This window comes from Mus musculus, chromosome 5 (genome assembly GCF_000001635.26).
Source record: "Mus musculus strain C57BL/6J chromosome 5, GRCm38.p6 C57BL/6J".
Taxonomy (NCBI): domain Eukaryota; kingdom Metazoa; phylum Chordata; class Mammalia; order Rodentia; family Muridae; genus Mus; species Mus musculus.
The window spans coordinates 140,078,859-140,100,368 of NC_000071.6; the positions used below are offsets into that span (position 1 = coordinate 140,078,859).

A 21,510-nucleotide genomic window follows, 5' to 3' on the forward strand; every position below is an offset into this window, starting at 1 on the left:
GAGTATATATGTGCATGCATAAGTGTGTGTGTGTGTGTGTGTGTGTGTGTGCGCACGCGCGTGCACGCGCGCGAGCATGCACATGCATGTGCCTGTGTATGCCTTCCTGCAGGTCAAGAACAACCCTGAGTGGTGGTTCTCAGCTGTTCACTTTGATCTGTGTTAGTTTCCTAGGGCTTGCAAGACAGAAAGAGAAAACTGACTCGTGAAAGCTGTCCCATAACATCCACACGCACTACACTCACACACAGCCAGATACACAAAATAAATTAAAATGTACGTCATAATGTTAAAAACATTGGAGCCATCGAGTAGGGTGGTGGCTGTTCAGGGAGCCCTAAGGATCCACACGTCTCCACCTTTGCAAAGCTGGGATCTTAAGCTCAGGGCACTGCGCACTTATGTTTAGATATGGGTTGTGAGGACTGACCTCATGCTGGCAAGACAAGAGCTTTACCAGCTAAACCATCTCCCTGCCTTCCCCCGGCCCTCGATCCCACTGTTTCCCTGAAGCCTGTCCAGTTCTCAGCACTTTAACAAGAACCCCTGGTCCTTTATAGAGACAACACACATTGCACCCCAACTGTCACAGTGGGCAAGGAGGGCAGGAGCCCCATGCCCCAGGTGTCTTGCTAGGGCTGCCAGATCTGTGTGTCATGGCCGCTCCACCCCATCTTGCTGTACCATGGCAGAAAGTGTTCAAAGTAGTATCTGGTGGGAAATCTCAAGGCAGCATGGCCTTCAGACTGGCATGCCTATTACTCACTACTGATAATCAACTTTGCAGTGTGACTTGGAACAAGGAGGACAAAGAGCCCTGAGATTCGGAAACCTGAAGGTTGGCCAGAAAGCGTGTGTTACAGTGGGCCAGGAGGTGAGACAAGGTCCTGGCGGCTTGAAGTCAGATGGACTGTGATAAGCCTCAGGAGGCTCTCAGATCTATATTCCCATGTGAAGGGAGAAGGCTCAATGGCCCTCCTCTCCCCAAGGTCACAGACATGGTAAACAGTTGCTGGGGAAGGAGACTCTTTATGCTGGCCATTCCAGGAACCCAGCATACAAACGTCATTAGCAGGCTGGATGGGCCATGACACGGCTGCTGGACTCATCCGCATGCCTGTGAGTAATGCATCACCCATTATAAACAACCCTGTAAGGGACCCCAATAAACTCACTGGGTCACCAAGCTGGGCTTGGATACAATTATTTCTTTGGTCTGTCACGGCCACCTAAATTTGAGGTGAATAGAAATAGACCCCCCCGCCCCAATCACACAACACACCTGTTTACAAAGGTGCAAGGACAGGGCAGCTGACTTAGAAAAAGCACATGAGCCTGGCGGTGGTGGCACACGCCTTTAATCCCAGCACTTGGGAGGCAGAGGCAGGAGGATTTCTGAGTTTGAGGCCAGCCTGGTCTACAGAGTGAGTTCCAGGACAGCCAGGGCTACACAGAGAAACCCTATCTCAAAAAAAGAAAAAGAAGAAAAAGAAAGAAAAGCATATGAAAGGGCATGCGATCCCCAGAAGAGACTGGAGGACGCATGGCCTCTGCTTCAAGTGTGACAAGGGATGAGGTTCTAGGACTGGCTGGCCTGTGGAGAGTTGACCAAATATACCCATCAAGACAGAGTGATTGTGGACTAGAGGCCACATCATAAGCTGATCTTCAGAGTCACAGTAATGCAGCTATTCTGCTGTTGTAACTCAGGGTAGCCTCTATACAACTTGGTAGCCAAGGATAAACTAAAAATCCTCTAATCCCCTGCCTCCACCTCCAGAGTGCTGGGATTGGGGAAGGCAAGTATGCTAGTTAGGCTTGTGTCAACCTGAAAAGCAGGAAACATTATGAAGAAAATGCCCTCATCAGATGACAAACCTGTGAGGCATGTTTTCTACTACTGATTGATGTGAGAGGGCCCAGGTCACTGTTGTATAGTCATCCCTGGGTGTGCAGGCGTGGGTCCCATAGGAAAGCAGGCTGAGCGAGCCGTGGGGAGAAGGCAAGTGAGCAGTGCCCCTCGACAGCCTCTGCTCCTGGCCTGACGTACCTGTGGGCTATGAGAAGGACACGGAAGCCGAACCAAGCCTGTCCTTCCTGAACTGCTGTGGTCATGGTGCTTATCACAGCAACAGAAAGCAAGCCAACAGGGCCCGTCTTGCAGCCTATTGTGCTGGGGTGACTGAGGATCAAAGAGGACAAATGAAACTGGATTCCATTATCAATCTAACAGGGCAAGGCACAGGGTCTAAAGCCGAGCCCTTCTGTAACAATCACAGGCAACCATAGTGAATGGAGTCCCCAGGACAAAGTGCCTGCCACAGAAGGAAGAGCTGATAAATTACACTTCATCAAAATTAAAAACGCTGCTTATCAGACGAAAGCATTAAGAAAATGATTAGAAGACAAACAATCCAATTAAAAACTGGGCACCGATGTGAGAGGCGTCTCAGTGAGGAAGATGTATGAATGGCTAATAAGCTGCAGAAATGAGCTCCGAATCATTAGTCATTAGGGAAATGCAACCACAGAGGATGTTGTCGTCCAGAAACCAGGAAAGACGAATTGCAGGAGTGTGACGAGCGCACAGGGGACCCTCAAAGGGATGTCAGCAGGCACAACCACTTTGGAAAACAATTAGGTCATTTCTTACAAAGGTGATACATGTATCAGATAATCCAGAAATCCCCTTCTACATATAAGACATGGGCACTATCTCCAATGTCCATAGTAGCATGACCCACAGTGGCCTCAGGTGGACACAGCCCAATGTCCATCATCAATGACTTGATCCCTAAACACATGGGTTGTCCACGTGGTGGAATATTACTCAGCCATAAAAAGGAATATGGATCCATGCTATGACACGGTTGAACCTCCACAGTATTCTGCTTAGGGACAGAAGCTAGAACAAAGGCCTATGTAGTGTAGGGTCCATTTAGACCAATGTTCTGAGAAGACAAATCGGCAGAGGAAAGATCAGTGACTGCCTGGGGCTGTGAGTGGGAGTTGACCACTGCAAGGGCATTGGGGACCCATCAGGGTGATGGGAACATTCTATCACCAGGCAGGCTGTCGTGGAGGCAGAATACCGCTGTAAGCTCACTAAATCACTGAGCTAATTACTCCCTTAGACAGCCGAGGATGGAGGGTGCTGCTGCAGGAGTGGTGAGACACACAGGGGAGACAGACAGGGCAGACTCCTGGGAGAGCTGGGGACTTTCCCTGTACTTACGCCAACTAAGTTAGACAGACCCCACAGCAGCCCCAAGTCAGCCGGACCCCATACCAAACGGTTATGTTCCCCATGGTATAGAATACAGCGCATGGGTCACAGCCAAGGAACACAGACTAGCTACTAAAGTCAGCCCTGTGACAGCCCAGGCAGGCAGGTGTGCAAGCCACCCTCTCTCCAAGACAGGAAACTACGGGTGGGTGGTAGCTGCCAAGCTACACCTGGATGACTTCCCATGGGGACCCCAAGCTGAAGGGCCCTGCCCCCACCTGACTGGTGAGCACTGGCTGTGCCAACACCTCCTGGCCTAGTCTGGCCCTGCAGGTCTCAGGTGGGGAGGTCAGGGCCACTATGTACATCCAGGCTGGGGTTCCAGGACGCACGCTTGTTTGATGTGTCATGCACTAAGATGCTCCCACTTCAATTACGGCTGAATGAAACTGGAGAGAGATCCCTAATTGGGTACTTGGCTTCAGCTACCCAGCAAAGTTTACAGACATGCCAGGAAGGAAAGGAAACAAGGCAGTGAGCCGAGCAGCTCAACATAGCTGGGAATGCGGCAGTTACTCAGCAGCCTCAGCAGACTGGTGTGTGTTTGTGTGGGGGGTTGGGGAGGGGCGAGGCGGGGGTGGGGCGGGGAGGTAGGAATGGGGAGGTGTCACAACGACCAGATGGAGGCCAGCTTTGCCCTCAGCCGAGGGGAACTTGGGCTAAGACTCAAAGTCTAGGGATGTGGCTCAGTAGTGGAGTGCTATGTGAGCCTTGGGTTTGCTCCTTGGCATCTCTAAAACAAAACAACAACACAACAGAACAAGACTAAAGCATCTGCATAAGGCTCCATCTCCAAGGTGCCTAGGACCCAGAGGAGGGCAGGGGTGAGGTGAGTCAGCAGGAGAGGGAGGAGGGAGGGCACACCATGGGAGCAGGGCTCCCAGCATAAGCTCTGATAGAGGTCTGGGGTCACCCTGGCTCTGGATGAAGCCCAGGTGGTGTCCACAGAGTAGAAACTGGCTGAGGGAGGGGCTTCCCGAGACTCAAGTCTCAAGGCTAGGCCTGGACTGCACTTCAGAGACACTGAAAAGAGGAGGCTACGCTGAGAACCCTGCCCAGGGCAGCTCTCCACTATAAGAGGAGGCTACGCTGAGAACCCTGCCCAGGGCAGCTCTCCACTATAAGGCACAGTCCTTGCAGCAGCTGAGAGGAGGCCAGGGATTCAGGCAAAACTTGAGGTATAGCTTCAGTCCTTTCACTCCAGCTCTAGGCCCTTGCTCACTCTACTGTGCTGCCAGGGCCACGCTCACTAGATGAATAGCTTTCAGCTCTACCGGACCTGGGACAAGAAGCCTGACACGGCAGGGCTCTGCGCCATGCTCCCTGTAGGAGCCCCACTCCCGAGTCCCATCCAGCTGTGGGGAATCCCCTGACACTGTTCCTTGGTTCCAGCTCAGGATCTATTTTCCACACTGGCCCTTGAGTTGTGAAGTTCTGGCTGGACCCAGAGAAGTGAGTGAGAAGGGGACTACTTTATGACTGACGCGATACCTCAGGTATCAGAGTGGGAGGGCCTCTCACAGCCGACTCAGCTGGCAGCTAAACTTCATGAGAACTAAAAAAAAAAAAAAAAGCCAACTTTGTATGTATACACATGTATGTGATATGTGTGACATACAAACACATGAAAAAGTGTGTGAGATGTACATGTATGATACTTATGAGCATGTGCTCCTGCACATGCATACATGCCGTAATACATTCGTGAAGGTCAGCTGACCAGTTTTACTGTGTCCACTTCCACCCTGTCTGAGGGAAGGTCTCTGCTCCTCAGTGAGCACCCAGGCTGGCTGGACTGTGAGCTTCCCAAGGCTTCTGTTTCCAGGTCCCATCTCCTGTAGGGGTACAGCTTAGGGAGACAGTGGCTGCCCGTCAACTTGAGCTCTCCATTTCTGCCTCCCAAGTAGCTGTGGTCACAGCCTGTACCAACAGGCTTGGCTTAGGCTTCAAAGGCTCCTTAGTGAGCAGATTAACAGTTCTACTTTCTTCCCGGCTGTTCTGGCTCTCTTCAGTGTGCTGGCTCAAGAGCAGGGTCACTGAAGAACTGTCCTAACGACATCTGTGCGATGGTCGCTGTGGCCTTCTGCTCACTGCTCATTTCATGTGTACTAATTTCTTACACAAAAGAGACCCTGGGCTCAGGGGCTTCTGTTTGGCTCTTTTTATTCCATTTATCTTCTTTCAAAAATTATGATATTCCTTTTTCTATTTCCTTTTCTCCCCTTTATTTTATAAGGATTTCACGCTGTAGCTCCAGGTATCCCGTAACTTGGCGCCTTGAGTGCTGGAATGATATGTGTGAACCACCACAGCTGACCCAGCAATCAGTTTTAATAACAACTATGGCCTTTGCTTTTGCCTTAAAGACACTGTGAGCAGTTAATAATTGTCCCGGTAGTTAAGCTACAGGCAGCCCTGCTCTCTAGCCCTCAATGGCTATCTTGGGTTCCTTCTCCAGGTCTCCCTGAAGTCCTTGGAAGGCTAACCTTGTTTCCTGTGTCCATGCTGGGCTCACTCCACATGACCAAGTGTGTGTTTGCATTATTAAATATAGCTACAAGCATCCCAAATCGAAAGCGTAGTGGCATTATTTCTGTTTACTTGCCCTAAATGGATTTGGTCCCTAGCACAACTCAACAGAACATGGTGGAAGCCAGACAATATCGCAACAGGAGAGTAGAGGGATGAGCAGATGGAGGGTGGGTCACTTTGTAGCCAGTCACATGACTTAGCAGTGGGCTATGTCCAGGGTCTGGCTGGTGTCCTGGGTGGTGTCAGCCTCCTCCTTGGAGGCTAGAAGGTGGAAAGCTCCATGTTCTCCCCAGGTGCAGGACAGATGACAGCACTATGCTCATATTCTCTATCCCTCCCAGGAATTAGCCTGCTGCATCCATCACGGAAGCATGAGGAGAGCACCGTGAGCGTTACCCAAAAGAGACTACTCAGTGTGCAAACTAGAGCTGAGGTGCTCTGCCGGGTGCAGGAAGCTGGGGACTATGCTGGGGATATGGCTCTGTACACACGGAGGGATAGAGGAGGATGAAGGTCTTGGGTCTTGGGAGTGGATACCTGGAGCCAAGCACGGCTCATATTGGGAGGGAACTGCTGAGAGTCTTGACTGAGATCAGCACACGCAGCTGTGCCACATGGATCTATACAGTCCAAACTGCTACATTACTGCACTAGCCCTAGAAACTGAGAGAGCACATCTTCTACAAATGTGTTTCTTCAACTACTGAGGAGAGAGAGAGCTTTTACACTCTTGTCAGAATTGTCTCCTGATAACTTCATTCCTTACAGTGTTTGTGTTGGAGCATAACTTTAAGGATTGTTGTTTTAAGAATAAATGATTTTGTTTAGAAATGTTTAACTTAAGGCTCATCCATTTCATTACTTTTAATTAAGAAGGCCCCAGCCCCCAAATACTGGTACTCCACTGGAACCCAGTGCCCTCAGGAACTGCTAGACAGACACTATACTGCTGAGTCATGCCTCACTGGGGGATTCTAGGCAGGGGCTCCACCACTGAGCCACGCCCCCAGCCCCTCACTGGGGGATTCTAAGCAGGGGCTCTACCACTGAGCCACACCCCCTGCCCCTCACTGGGGGATTCTAGGCAGGGGCTCTACCACTGAGCCACGCCCCCAGCCCCTCACTGGGGGATTCTAGAACTCTACTAGTCTCTGGGAGCTCAACTCTGCAGCTGTGTACTCCTAACAACAAGGAGACCATGTTTCAATAAAATTTTATTTATGGTACCAAACTCTGGATTTTATAGTTTCTACAGTGTACCAAGTATTCTGTGGCTTGCTGAAAACTAATACATTTATTTTTAAAATAATGTCAGTTTCTGTTTTTTTTTTCTTTAAATATGGTCATCCTGTGTCCCTGTCCCTGCCACACAGATCATATGCATCAATGATATTTTGCTGTTATACATGGGAAAGGGAAGGGAGGTTGCTGCACTGGGCACATACCCAACCAGCCAGCATTATGCTATAGACGCTGTGGTTCAGGGGCTTTAGAGCCAGTCACTGACATTTCCCCAAAGCGGACATCTTTCCCATTTGAGTACTGCTCAGTCTACCTCTCCCCAAGATGACAAGGACTGTGACTGGCCTGTATCAAAGCAAAGCTGCCAAACTGACTGGGGAATCCCTGACCCTCCCTTGCCACTCCAGCTGACCTAGGTCCCACAACCAGGGCCACTGATATGGGGAACATGTGAACCCAGGCTGGAACACCGGAAGTTACATGGTCCAAGTGTAGTTAATGGTGCCTCAGGCCCAGGTGTCAAGTGTCAAGTGTTTACAGGTGTCAACCCCAGTCAGTTATTAATGTCGCATGCTTTTAATCCCAGCCCTAAGGAGGCTGAAGCAAGAGAATGGAGAGTTCAAGGTCAGCCTGTGCTACATAGAAGAACCGGAGCTAACCTATGTTCCGCCACCACCCTCAAGCCCAAAAGAGGCCCTGAGGCAGAAAGGTAAAGGAGCCCACAAGCCAGCTCTCTTTCTCTCTCTTCCCCAGAGACACCTCTAGGATCCGCTGTGCCGAGTCAAGCAGTGATAAATTTGATCACCTCCAATGTGTCACTCTGACAAGATGAGATTGTTTTAATTTTAATGCATGCCTAATTAAACTGCAATTAACCAGCTCGCTGGCAGGGGCCAGAAATAGCAGGGGGCCACACACACTGAACACCGGCAGCATTGGGAGTCTGGATTTTGGTCCCTACACACATGGTCAACCTTTTTTCAGAAGGAACCTGAAAACCACTGAATTGTCTCCCTTGACGGAGTCTGGGCTGCTGGGAGCCAGTGACAGGCAGGTGCATCTGTTATAGAGGCCGCCTCCGTCTGGCTGCCCGTGTTGAGCTTGCAAACTCAGAGCTTCTAGGGCTTATTCCTGCTCACTGCAGAGAGTGAGTGGTCTGTAACCCAGGAGGACTGGGTTCCAGACTGGGTTGTTTTACATGTGTGGTGTGCGGAAAAACAGACACATGGCATATAAGAGGGTCAATGTTAAGTTCCTTCATTCTGAAAACCTGACGTGGAGAAGGGTAGAGGAGAGTGAGGATCTGCACTTCATGCACACACTCGTGCCGACTACTCATGAAAAGAGAAACAGTGTAAGCCAACAGGATCTTCTACGCTGCCAAGAGACACATGGTCCTGACCTATACAATCTGCCACTCGGAGCTGACCCTTACAGCAACACAGGAATCACAAGACTCACAAAGGCCACTGGCAAACTGGATGCCTGTCAGAGTAGAGCACAAAAGCTGGCAGGTGTCCCTAAAGCCAGGTCACAAGACTATGGGTAACGACACGGACAAGTCATATGGAGTACCTGCTCTATGCCAGGCTCTCTGCATAGAAGCCCAGGACTGACTGCGTCTCAGAGCACTTCTGCTTGACAAGACAAAAAATGGTACACCAGCCAGCCATTCTTGCTCAGACTTTGGGCCCTTGGGGCCTGGCCCCTGACATGTGCCTTCAATCACTCCAGGTCCCCAGGTTTGGAGCGACACTGTCTTCAGGAGCCCTTCATGAAGGCCCAGGCTGAGGCAGCAAACAGAAGAAGCCAAGACAGGACTGCAGGGACAAAGAGTGCAGGAGGATCTGTCTTTGCCACTCTGTCCTGAGATCAGTCCTGGAGGAAGGGCTCTCTGATGACAGTTCACCCTCCCTAGTTTAAGACTCTCACTAGAAACGCCAAGTGCCTCCTTAGGACCAGAAGACGGATACACAGAAAGGCAACAGGAGTGACTGTAGAACGAGAAGTAGCTGAGAACCACGTGCAAGACATAAACCTCAAGACAACAGAAGCCCCACACTCACACCCCAGTCCCAGGGGCCAGAAACACCCTTAAGTGTAAGGGAACAAGAGTGGTCTCAGGACAGGCAGGGTTGCTGCAGGACCTGCCACAAGCATACTTTGCCCCAGGTCCCTCCTCACCCAGACCTAGTGCAAGCCCCTCCCTTGGACCCACAAATTTAAACTTCAGAGCTCTAGAGCAAAGCAGGTGGGGCTTGCTTACCAAGGCTCAGTGATGGATGCCAGTGGCCACCACAATGCCTCAAGGGTGCCAGGTACATGTTCTGATGGCTGTCATCTTGACTTACTGACTGGAGAAGGTGGTGAGAGGCACTGACTGTCTCTTCCCTGGAATCTTGGGCCTGGCTGCAAAGGGCCCTGGGCTCTGAGATGTGTGCTTAGGCCAGTGAACGATGGTCCTGTTTTCTCTGAGGATTGGATTTACTCATGATTAATGGGCCACATATAAACTGATAAATGGTATTAATTTGTTTTGGGGGGTCTGAGACGATCTTAGCTGCTTGCAAACTTGGATGACTAACCCTGTTTGCTAAGGCTGCAGGGAAGCAATACATCTCAGCTGGATGCAAGGGCCAGTGCGCTAGGCTATCCATGCAACCCATGTGTATACCTTTCCAGAGAGCAGAGGACTGGGTGAGTAGACCTACCTGCCACCTCCTTTGATGAGGGCAGACTGGAGGCAGCCTCCAGGTCAGCAGGGATGGGGCCCCCTCTCTCCAGGGCATGCACAAGTCCCCGTAAGCGCTCACATTCCTCCTGCAGCCGGTCATGGTCCTCATGCTGGCGTTGCCTGGCCATGCTGATTGGGTTAAGGCTCATGTGTAGCACTTTGGTTCGACTCTGGTTGTAGTCACCCTAGAGGAGCAAACAGAGCGCAGGGTCACCGGGTACGGATGAAGAGCTCAGGAGCACAGAGCACATGAGTATTTGGTGGAAGACACAGTGTGGCAGCTGCTGTGACAACCCTCGTACAACGTGTGCAGGCGAGCCCGTTACCAATCTGGGGTCTCATCTCTTAGAGAGCAGAGACCACTGACAGAACTGGTAGAGAAAATAAGCGAAACAGTCCTCCTCTCCTCGGGCCATCACAGGTGTTCTAGACACACCAACACCCTGCTCAATTCACCTAAATACCATATTCAATGTCATGTCCTGGAAGGGACAAGAGGCTCGTAATCCCAGCTACACTGTAGGCGAGATAGGAAGAGTGTAAATACAAGGCTAGTTAGAGCCATAGAGTGAGTACAGGAGAAGCCTGGGTTACTTGGTAAGACCCTGTCTCAAATAAACAGGACTGGAGACAAGGTTCAGTGGTACAACACTTAGGTAGAGCCCCTGCCTAGAATCCCCCAGTGAGGGGCTGGGGGCAGGGCTCAGGATGTAGCCTAGTGGTGAAACACTTGCTTAGAATCAGTCAGTGAGAGCTGAGGGTGTGGCTCAGTAGTACAGTATTTGCCTAGCATGTATAACCTGTGTCCCATTCAGTTGTCCACACCCAATGAATCCTGATGTCAATACTGAGTGACTAGTCTCATAGTGCCTGTTCTCCAGCCCTGTGAGGCCTGCCATCTATCCCTCTCTGCAAGAGGTCTAGGAAAGGGAGGCCCAGAACTGAACACACAAGAGTACCTTGCTCCCTAGGATGGCTTTACAGGGAAACTATGGCTGCAGCAAAGAGAGTTCTCACAGACTCACTCCAGTGCCTAACAGAAGCTAACAGTGTTAGCCCAGGACTGCCATCCACCAACATTTGCTTCCTCAAGCCAGGGACAAGCACAGGAGAGCAATGTGGCTGATTCTAGGAGGTATCTATCCCCACATGTTCCAAAGGCAATGACTGAGACTAGTGGCACTGGAGAGGGTGGACAGGATGTCTGTGACCTCAACATCTCACACACAGATGCCAATTCCAGAAAGCCAGGTCAATATATAAAAGACTGGACTACATTTTTTATAGATTCATTTACTTTGTGAGTCTTTTGCCTGTGTGTATATGTGTGTACTATATGAGTGCCTGGGTCCAGGGAGATCAGAAGAGGTGCTGGATCCCCTGGAACTGGAGTTGCAGCTGGAAACTCCCATGTGGGTGCCCTTCAGCCACCTCTCCAGCCCTGAACGGGGCTGAGAATGGAGGACAGTTTCATCCTGTGGTGATGACGTCTCAGGTAGGACAGACCATATGTTGGTGTGAGAGAAAGAAATGGAAGCAGGTACAGCAACAGCATTCGGGAAACTGAGGCAGGAGAATTATGAGTCTGAGAACTGTTAAGTTTATATGGGCTACATCAAAAAGGAAAAAAGGACCGTGTGTGGCGGCGGCATGGGGGAGGGGATACATTATATTTGAAAATACTCTGGGTCCTAGGGAAGGAGGTGAACCTCAGAGTGGAACTGTTCTCGGAAGTTCATTCCCCTGATCAGCTCACACCTAAATGTTATTCAGAACTCAAAAGTAATCAAGAAAATGTCAGCCCCTGAAAAAGAGGCAAAATGAATGAACAGATACTTCATAGAACCCGAAGAGCCAATAAGCACAGAATGGTACACACATGAGCCATCAGGAAAGCCCAGACTGCAGCAACGAGACAGCCATATGCCTAGCACGAAGCAGGCATCCCATGAAGAAGGGATGTATAGTCTTGCATGGCACTGAGTAGACAATGGGTGGTGACTGCAATATGCCATGTGGTGGGGACCACAGTGTGCCATGTGGTGGTGACCGCAAAGCCACTGAAGGGACCCATTAAAGATGGGAGGCCCTCTGCTGCCTCCACTGGGCCCAAGACAGACTTCAGTGAGGTCTGAGGTGACTCAGGAAGTCAAACAAGGAGTTAGTTGTCTTCTCTGGCCAACCTCTCTGCAGGTACCCCTGCTCTAAGGCATGTAACAGGGCTGGCACAGAGGGTGGAATGGAGGCAGAGAACTGGCCTGTGATAAGCCCTAAGCTGATGGATCTGGGATCCAATCTTCAAAGCCCCAGTGCCAGTGGATGTTCAGCAAGGGAAACTGAACTCCATGTCTACATAAAGGGGCTTCCTGGCTCCTCTGGCCTTAGTCTCCCTCCTAGGATATCTGCTGAGGGAACAGGAAATAGCCCACCCATTTAGACCACCAGGCACAAAGGAGCAAAGAAGCTGGGAGACTCATTTAGTGAGGCAGCCGGTGGTTAATAAGCCTCCATGAACCATGAGCTAAGCTGCTGTAGGCCACTGCCCCTCTGTAGTGCCGAAGGGCAGTATGATCTTTACCTGGAGTACCTCACCCAGGCCACACACAGTCTGTCAGCCTTTAGCCACCCCTCCAGATATGCTTGGGGGGGGGGGGGCGTCGAGGGCTTAAGAGGAGCAGCAGAACAGTAAGATCCTCATATGGGATAGGGGTGTGTGTGTGTGTGTGTGTGTGTGTGTGTGTAGGGAATGGGGAGCAGAGAGTGCCAGAACTACCTGCAGGGAACAGTAGGGCTTGCAAACTTGGCTTCCCAGATCACATCCTGAGTATATTCTCATCAGAAGGAGGGGAAGGAGGAGGCCACCAGCCAGAACTAGGAAGAAGGAGGGAGGGGGAGGCCGGGCAGGCTCTTCAGAGCTTTCCTTAGAATCTTGTAAAGCCCTGGGGATGAAGAGGCTCCCGGAACGCTAGCTGATTCCCTGGCTTTCAGGGTTGAGACTGTTACTTGTGCAATTTCAACAGTCTGTTATTCCGTGCAATTTCACCAGTCGGGGAGATAACCAAGCATGTGAAATCCATCACCCACGCCCGCTGTGACAGCCCTGGGGCTGGACACGCATCTCGGCTTCCCTGCCCAGGCCAAGCACTGGGAGCTGGGTAAGGGATCAGAGCCCAGCCTGCCACTGCCTGTGGAGCCAGCCAGCTCTTCAGGGCTACCGCCTGTTCCAGTGCCCACTGCACAGCTTGGTGAGAAAGCAGCCACAGACTATAGGCGTGGGAACTGGCAGGGAAAAGCATCACGTGTGCCAATGAAACCATGCTCACCCAAACACAGGAATTTTTATGTAGCCTAAGATAGTCCTGATTTTTCTTTTTACAGACTTTAAAACCTACAACTAAACCCTTAGTTTGGGTGCTATAGAGGCTGACAGGTTGGGTCTGGGAGATCTCAAGCTGAGGGGAGGAATAACTGGTCTTGGAACAGTTTCCGTAGCTCCATACTGAGCACACAACACAGAAGACATTGTGAGACTCCTGGGGAGAGCTGGGTGTGGTGGTGCACACTTTTTATCCCGGAACTCAGGAGGCAGAAGCAGGAGGATCTCTAGGAGTTTGAGGTCAGCTTGGTCTATACAGTGAGGTCTAGGCCAGCTTAGGCTACAAGTGAGACCCTGTTTCAAAAAACAGACAGACACATACATATACACAGACAAGGAGGGAGGAAGTGAGAGAGAGAGGGAGGGAGGGATCCAGAGAGATCCTAGGGAGGAAGGAGGCACCAGCCTGAGCCCCTCCTGCCATGAGGAGTTCCAAGGCAGGCCACCGTCTCACTCCGTAGAGCATGAAGCCAACAGAAGCCAACAGCGAAGCATCAGTGCTTACTCAAAACAAGTACCCAGCCAGGCACTGACAGGCGACAAGTGACAGCCCATCACTACCCTTGCACCTGCACCTTATAACACACTTCGTCATCTTAAACACTTGTTTTATTAGCTGTCCCCTAGCAGAGGTCAGCTCCGTGAGGACAGGGCTGTCTGTCTCGTTCTTCACAGTGCTTCTGGCACTGACAGTGTGTCTGGTATGGCACAGACTCTACCGGATGAATGCTTAACAAATAGAACATTTCTCGGGCCAGAATGTACTTCACACGCTTAGAAATCAGATCACCAACTGAAGCATAAAGAACCAAGAGGTCCAGAGAAACACGCCGGCCTCCCTCCTGTGACAGACACGGCATCTCTACTCCTGAGTAGCTATGGGGCCGCTGCTGCAGACAGAAGTGACCCCAATTTAAGAACTCTCTTCCTTACATGATAACCTGGAGGCACAAGGGTTACAGATGAAGGAGCAGCTGTGTGTAGCTATCACATATAGGGAGAAGGCAGAGCCAAGGGCATCGTCCGAGTCCACTGTCATGTGTGCACCCAGCACCCACCTAGGTTTCTGTGCTCAAGTCCTATAGCAGGGCTGAGAGAAGGGGTTTCAAGCTTGGACTAGGAAGGAAACTGAGTGGCAGAGGTCAGGGCCACATGGTGCAGGAGGTGAGCTGGGTGGGTGTCACCCATGTTAAGGCTTGTGTAGCCTCAAGACTACCAGAGAGAGCTATCAGTGCTACCACCACCAGACACACCAAGGCCCTTACTGCAAGGGAGGGCTAGCCAAGAACTACATAACAAACATGGGAGGGAAGCTGGACAGACCCTGAGGGGCTACCACAGGCCAGGGAAACAGGTCAGTGCCTTCTAAAATGTGCCAATCCACCTGCCCAGGAGGTATTGCCAGACATACCTGCTTCAGTGCCTGGGCATGTCTGAGCAATTGAGGGACCAGGCAGTCACATGCTTCTAACTGCAGCAGAGGCAACAGAGACCACTCGAGAGAAGAAAAGTGCCTCGCTCATGCCCACAGCACCAGATCCTGTCTCAGCATTGGTGTGTGTCTGCTTGGCTTTCAGGCACACCTGCTGCCTGTTTCAGGCCCAGGGACATCAGTACTAATATGGAGAAGACTGTCCAGGGGGCCGGTGAGCATGCGAGACGAACAGATGGGAGCAAGTGAGCAACTTCGCTGAGTCTGCCACAGGATGACAGCTTTGAGGAAGAAAGGGGAGAATGGCTGTAATCTGCTGCTAAAATTTGTTGCCTTGTTTGATTCGCAGCTGAGGAAACTGGAGGCACTGACAAGAATCTCAAAAGGAAAATTCTGGAACCTTCCTTTGAAACCACGATGCAATCATTGACTAAACAAAAACATCTCACTTGCTGAACGAGCGAGCTGATGTTTTCTGCTAATGATGGTGGATACACAGGAGCTGACAGACAGTGTGTATGGCAGGAAGGTGTCAACACTGGGGACTTTCTGTGGCCCCTGCCCAGATCTATCGATAGTGGTACTGGCAGGTCTGTGCAGCGGCTCCTCCAGGGCATGGCACAGATTCTCTGAAGGGCAGATGGCTCTTCCTGTCCACTCTGTGACCTTCTATCCAGATAAGCTGAGGTGACCAGCCAACTGCTCTCCAACCAGAGATGAGTGTGAGTGGCCTTCCACAGGCCCTCTGAGCCCCCAGGCCTCAGTTTTCCTCTGTGAAGGGAACATGGTAAATTTAGTCCTTTTTGTGTGTGTCTGAGTATGTGCAGTGTACAGCATATAATCGAATGTACAGGCACATATGGAAGCCAGAGCAGGATATGGAGCGGGGCGGGGTCATTCCTCTGCTGTTCTTAGTTTTACTGACTTGAAACAGAGTCTTTTCACTGACCTGGAAGCTCACTGTTTTAGTCAGTAGAAAGCTCTTGGGCTTCACTTGTCTTTACCCTCCATTGCTGGGGTTATATGTGCCATGACTGGAATTTTATATGGCGGCTGGGGATTTGAACTTGGGTCCTATCCACTGAACTATCTCCCCAGTCATAGTGAATCCGGTCTTTAAGAAACATTCTGCCAGGCGTGGTGGCGCACACCTTTAATCCCAGCACTCGGGAGGCAGAGGGCAGGCAGATTTCTGAGTTTGAGGCCAGCCTGGTCTACAAAGTGAGTTCCAGGACAGCCAGGGCTACACAGAGAAACCCTGTCTCAGAAAAAACAAAACAAAACAAAACAAAACAAAAAGAGCCCTTCTGGGCTAGAGAGATGGCTTGGGGGTTAAGAGTGTTTATTGCTCTTATAAAGGACCCACATTCGGTTCCCAGCACTTGCATCAGACGGCTCACAACTGCCTGTAACTCCAGCTGCAAGGCATCCAGCATGGGCACCTGTAAGTACCTACATGGTACACATAAGGTATATATAGTGAGTGTATACACACACAGACAACCTAGCCTGTGAGATGGCTCAGTAGGTAAAGAGAACAGGTACTTGTCAATGCTGACAACCTGAGTTTGATCCCTAGGACTCTCATGATAGAAGTAGAGAAGTGATGCCCACAGGTTGTTCACACATGTGTGCTATGGTGCATGCATATTGACATAAACAGACACACAAAATAAATAAATAAATAAATAAATAAATAATAGAAACATGATGAAAATTAAAAACTAAAGTCCAGAGGAAAGCAACCCCTGGCTCCTGACCCTAAAATAGAACCAGATTTCTCAACTATGTCCCCACTGGAGAACAGCTGCCCCTAACCTCACTCCTCTGGGTCCAGTTGTCCCAGGGAAGGTCCAGGCAGCAAGCCAAGACCACTTGCCACTGGGTACCTGACTGGAATAGCAAGAGACCCTGCTGGAAAGAGGCAGCAACATGAGGAGAATTAAAAAGCACAGTTAAATAACTGCCGATCCTCATGCATATTTATAAGTCACTCAACTCAAAACTAAATCAATACCTCTCCCAGCTGAGCTCTGCAGCTCCATAGTGAAAGTGAGGCTTCTGTTGGGCTGCTGGGTGGGTCTGGGAGTAGCAGGCAGAACTGGATCGAGGAAGGAGCAGAAACTACAAGTGAGGACCCCAGGTGGTCACTACGTGGCTTCCTCTGCCCCACAGTCTGTGGAACCTGCTTATTCAGGAGGCCAGGCTGGACCAAACTTCTGATCTGCCCTCAGCAACTCCAGGGATGGGCTACACCCTCAGGTACCTGTTTCAGGGGACTATGGTAGATCACAAAACGGGACAGGATATGTTACCACAGCACAGATGCCAGGCTGGACTGCTGAACTTCAGTATACAGTCCTAGAGGACTATGGGTAAGCCTTGCTTATCCAAGGAAGGGTTGGTGGCTTCCATGATAGCAACCCCTTTGCAGGGGACAGCTTAGAGAGCTACCCATACCAGACCTTAGCCTCTTCTATATCTAGTCCTTTAGATCTTGGGCTGTGAGCTCAGCCAGCAACATGAGAGAACTGGAGTGTGAGTGTGTGTGTGTGTGTGTGTGTATGTGTTGTGAGGGGGTAAACTGGGACAAGAAGCTCTTGGGGCAGGTTCTCCCAGGCTCAATGAATTGCCTAGGGATGCACTTCAGGCTTCCAGCACAAGACTTGGGCAACACCAACTGGTCAATGTAGATCTGAGGGAAAGGGGGTATCTGACTTTCTCATGCACAGGCCAGCACTCGGACAGAGCTCAAAAAGAAGGGCAGGAGGCTGGTGGCCGCTTCAGGATGCCTAGGGCCTTCTCTCTTCAGCTGCTCTGTTTGGGCCTCCTGGCGGGGCCAGGCCTGGCCTGGAAGTCAGTGATCTACAGTCCCAAGCAGACCCTCATGCTCTGAAACGAGCCTACTGGGCTGCTTCCTCTACAGGCTTCAGCTGTTCCTGGGCCGTGGGTATCACCTAGTGGCTCCAAGTCCTTGGGAAGGACAAGAGGGTGGGCAGATGTGAACATGTTCTTTGCAACAGCTTTGCAGGGTGGGCAGCTATCACCTAGGTGGCTCATGGGGTCAAAAGCCAAAGGGTCAACCAACCCAATGCTTTTAGGTCCTAAAGTCTGTCTGCCTGTCCACCTGTCCATCCTCATCCCTAAAGCTAAAGTGCTGAAACTAAGTCCTGTCTATTTGACCCTGCCCCCAGCCCCATGTTAGACATGCCCAGGTGGCTATCTCTCAATGGTCCGTGGATCTGAGGTTTCCTCGAGATACCCCTAAGAACTATAAAGAATGCCTACCAAACTGAGACCATTACCAAGAGCTACCAGGTGTAAAGAGATGACACCCATCAGTCCTTGTCCATCAGAGTAGAATCAGAAGTGCTGCCAGCAGCAAATAGAAGGAGCCACACATTTCAAGCACTTGTGTCCCAAAGCCCTCTGTCACCTGGAGGACCTGGGGTCACCAGTCCGTCTTTCATCCTTACTCTTTCAGCAAGAAAAACTGTCTGATTCAGTTTGCTTCAGATAGGCTCAGAACCACCCCTCCCCACCACACACACACAAAAATCCCCTCAGAGCTGGCAAAGCCAAAGTGAGACTCTGGGACTATGGCAGCAGTTCGGGAGAGTGACCACCTGGGGATATGCAGTGCTGTGTGCCTTCCAACAAACTGCACCAGTCACCACAGGACAACACAGGACAGCACTGCGGAGAACTAGGTAGGCTACACACAGCTCAGAGATAGTTGGCCACAGCAGAAGCCAGAGAATTGTCAGGACAGATCTCCAGACCCTGGGCCTATGCTCCCTCCCTCCTTTCTCTATCTATCTTGCAACCCAATGCTCTTAACAAAGCAAATGAGGAAGGCAGATGGGTCTAGAAGTCTGAGGCTCCGGAGTTGATGTATGGTGGTGCTTAAGGTGAGAACCAACATAGAGGACCAACTCAACTGAGCTCAACTGTTGGCCCAGCTCCAGCAGCCATGAGCTGGACTGTCCTCAGGATCCTAAACTCAGCCTTGTGACACACAGCAATGAGAATGACAACAGCCTGACTGCCAGTGACAAGGTTGGCTACCTGAGCTTAGTTATCAGCATAGTTAGGGTGTGGACATGAAGTGGAAACTGTTCTTAGAGGAGGGGAAGGTATCCTGTTTGTGTCTACCAGGCCATAGCTTAGGCTGTCATTCTCAGCAACCCCGCAATGGGCCAGTCAGAAGAAACTCTGGAAAGCAAGTAGTGTCTGTTCTCATGACCTCCTCACTGTATAATAACTGGCTGCTGCCCAACCTCCATGCCTGGTTCTTGGTGACAGTGGAAGGAGGCTACAGACATGAACCAGCAGTAGAAGGATCAACTAAGAGATGATGGTCAAGGGTCAATGAGGGCTGAGTAGGAGTCTGTGAGGGTGGGGCCTGAGAGCCACCACCCCTAGCACATTGATGTGTATGGCAGGAACGTCCATCCCTGCCCCTGGGTCTCTATCAGACAGTCTCATGTAGCACAGGCTGCCCTTGCTCTCACTGTGTAAGCCAGGAAATGACCCTGAACCTTTCGATGCTGACCTCTTCCTCCACAGCTCAGTGCTGGGATTACAGGTGTGCACCCAATACCCAGTGTATGTGGTGCTGGGACAAAAGCTCAAGCTTCCCACATGCTGAGTGCTCTACCAACTAAGCCAGATCACTACTTTTTTAACTGTGTAATATCCCACTGAACCATGCCTCAGTGTGCAGCCAGTTAAGCACATCCAAAGTTGTATAACCATGACTGCCATCCATCCAGAATGTCCATCTTCCCCCGCTGAAAGTGCCATTCAATACTAACTCCCTGCCCCCACTCCAGCACAGCTCCCACTTTCCCACTTTGCATCTCTAGGAATCTGATATTCAAGGGAATCCGCCAGCATGGACTTCCTTAGTTTTCTTAGTGAAAGTCTTCAGTATCTCCATACTGCAACAGGTGGCAGGATTTCATTCTGAGCTGAATAACATTCCATGATAAAGAAAGACCATGGCTTATTTATTTACTTATCTACCCACGAACATTAGTGCTCCATGTGAGCGCAGTGAATGAATATTCCTCCGATCCCGTCTCTGAACCTTCTAAACTTGACAGACCATGGTCAAATCAACGTGCTTTCAGATTATTTTGTTTTTGTTTTGTTTTTTAAAAAACTGAGTTTTTTATATAGCCTGAGGTGGCCTTGAACTCATTGTCCTCCTGCTTCAGACTGCTGACTGCTAAGATCGAAGGCTCCAAAGGGGTCTTTCAATGGTCATGGCATCCACAGCAAGCAGCATAAAACCTCTCAAGACATTTCCCCTAGAAATCAGAGTCTTATCCATAATGGCAGAGCCAGTAGTATATCTGCCAACACCATACGTGATGGCAGAGAGTGCTTCATTTGAACAGAGAACCGGCTGCCACTGAAAGAAGGGCCGGCCACCTGGACCAACCTAGACCATCTGTTTTGGGCGCAGATGGTAAAAAGGATGCTGAATAGTGCCAGCTATGCCACACCCTATAGAGCACTGCTCTTCTTTCTATGTAGTTATCCTGGCCCTTGGCAGCTGTTCCATTCAATCAGCTCCCCATGGAAGCAGTTTGCGTAGACAGTCTCCATGTTGGTGCCACTATGCTCACCTCTCAGTGTACCTTTCTGCAGAACAATGTGTGAGAGAATGTCAATTTACCAAAAAATATTAGTCACAGGTTTCTATAGTGCTGGGACATTGGAATGTGGCTCAGTTATAAAGCACTTGACTAGAATCAACCAACCAGAGACTAGGGGTGTGGTTCAGTGGTACAGCACCTGTGTAGACCCCAGTGAGGGACTGGGGGTGTGGCTCAGTAGTAGATCCCTTATGATGTACAAGGCTGAGTTCTATTTCTGAATAGCAAGAAGAAAAAGGAGGAAGAGGAGGACGAAGAAGAAGAGGAAGAGGAAGAGGAGGAGGAGGAGGAGGAGGAGGAACCACCATTCTACAAGGAGACTCAGTTTTGTTTACATGATGTCTACATGTCTGCCTTCCCTGTGCCAGCTTGGGATCTCCTTTGTGTCCGTCTGGAATAGCTCTGGTTTTGTCCTGTGTCTTGCTGTGCACACTGCATGTATGAGCAGTTTCTGTGTGGGCGTTTACCATCTTCACCAGTCTTTTCTATTTTTCTCCCTTTCCCTTTTACTTGTCATGTAAAAGTGAGATCACCAAAACCTTAGATGTATCAAGAGAGGAAGACAGATTTTGTAGCTGGCTTCTGGGTCATGGGTGCTGCTGAGCAGGCTTCAGGTAGAGATGCCAATGGGAATAAGCTAGAAAGGCACAAGCTACTGCAAGATGGAACCATTGGGCACACATGAGACTGTCAGAGAACCTCAGTCGCCTGACGAGACTGCTAACTGCAAGCCAGGGTGCTGAGGCAACAGTCGGGGGTCTACGGGTCCAAGTTGGGATCTGTGGAGTATGAGGACCCTGGATTCATTAGAAGGCAGGGTTCCAGCAAGTTCAGCGCTCCAGCAAGAAGTAGTTGGTGCTTAAGGGCCTGTAGGCCCAAGGGACTAACCTCTGTAGGAGGTGACATCAAGAGGAGGAGGGGCTTAGTATGGAGGGTACATCAGTTGCTCAAAAACAATCAAAAGAAATCAGCGCCTGTGAAAATTCAGCACACTAATGCCTATCAGCAAGCCGGCTGTTTTTAGTCTCCAGCGTTAATAAACATGAGCTGCCTGCGCTCACCTCTGCGGTCTGTGCTCTGTCCTTTCACTGAGCATCTTACCTCACAGATACTCTGCAAGGCAGGGCTTGGAGGCCATGCCAGGAGAGATGCTGAGCACCTCTCTGTCAAGGCCAGCTCCCAAGCCCGGTATAAGGCAGAGTCAGGAGGGACATATGCTTATTTTGTGCAAAATACTAAGGC

The 21,510-nt window shown here is 50.5% G+C and overlaps 1 protein-coding gene and 1 long non-coding RNA gene across 8 annotated transcripts in view; one reads left to right on the forward strand and one right to left on the reverse strand.

Moving 5' to 3' along the window:
• Mad1l1 (MAD1 mitotic arrest deficient 1-like 1) overlaps positions 1-21,510 on the reverse strand; it is a 312,920-nt gene that overhangs the window by 70,170 nt on the left and 221,240 nt on the right. For all 7 annotated transcript variants that reach the window (NR_152617.1, NM_001359025.1, NM_010752.3 and 4 more), the window contains one exon: positions 9,772-9,979. Coding sequence is in view for 6 of the 7 variants with exons in the window: in NM_001359025.1 (NP_001345954.1) it covers positions 9,772-9,979 (208 nt within the window). In the remaining variant the exon portion in view is untranslated. The remainder of the gene's footprint in view (positions 1-9,771; positions 9,980-21,510) is intronic.
• On the forward strand, positions 16,634-21,328 carry Gm30492. The gene is made up of 2 exons (XR_377165.3): positions 16,634-16,864; positions 20,494-21,328. It is a non-coding gene; the product is annotated as a predicted gene, 30492 (long non-coding RNA).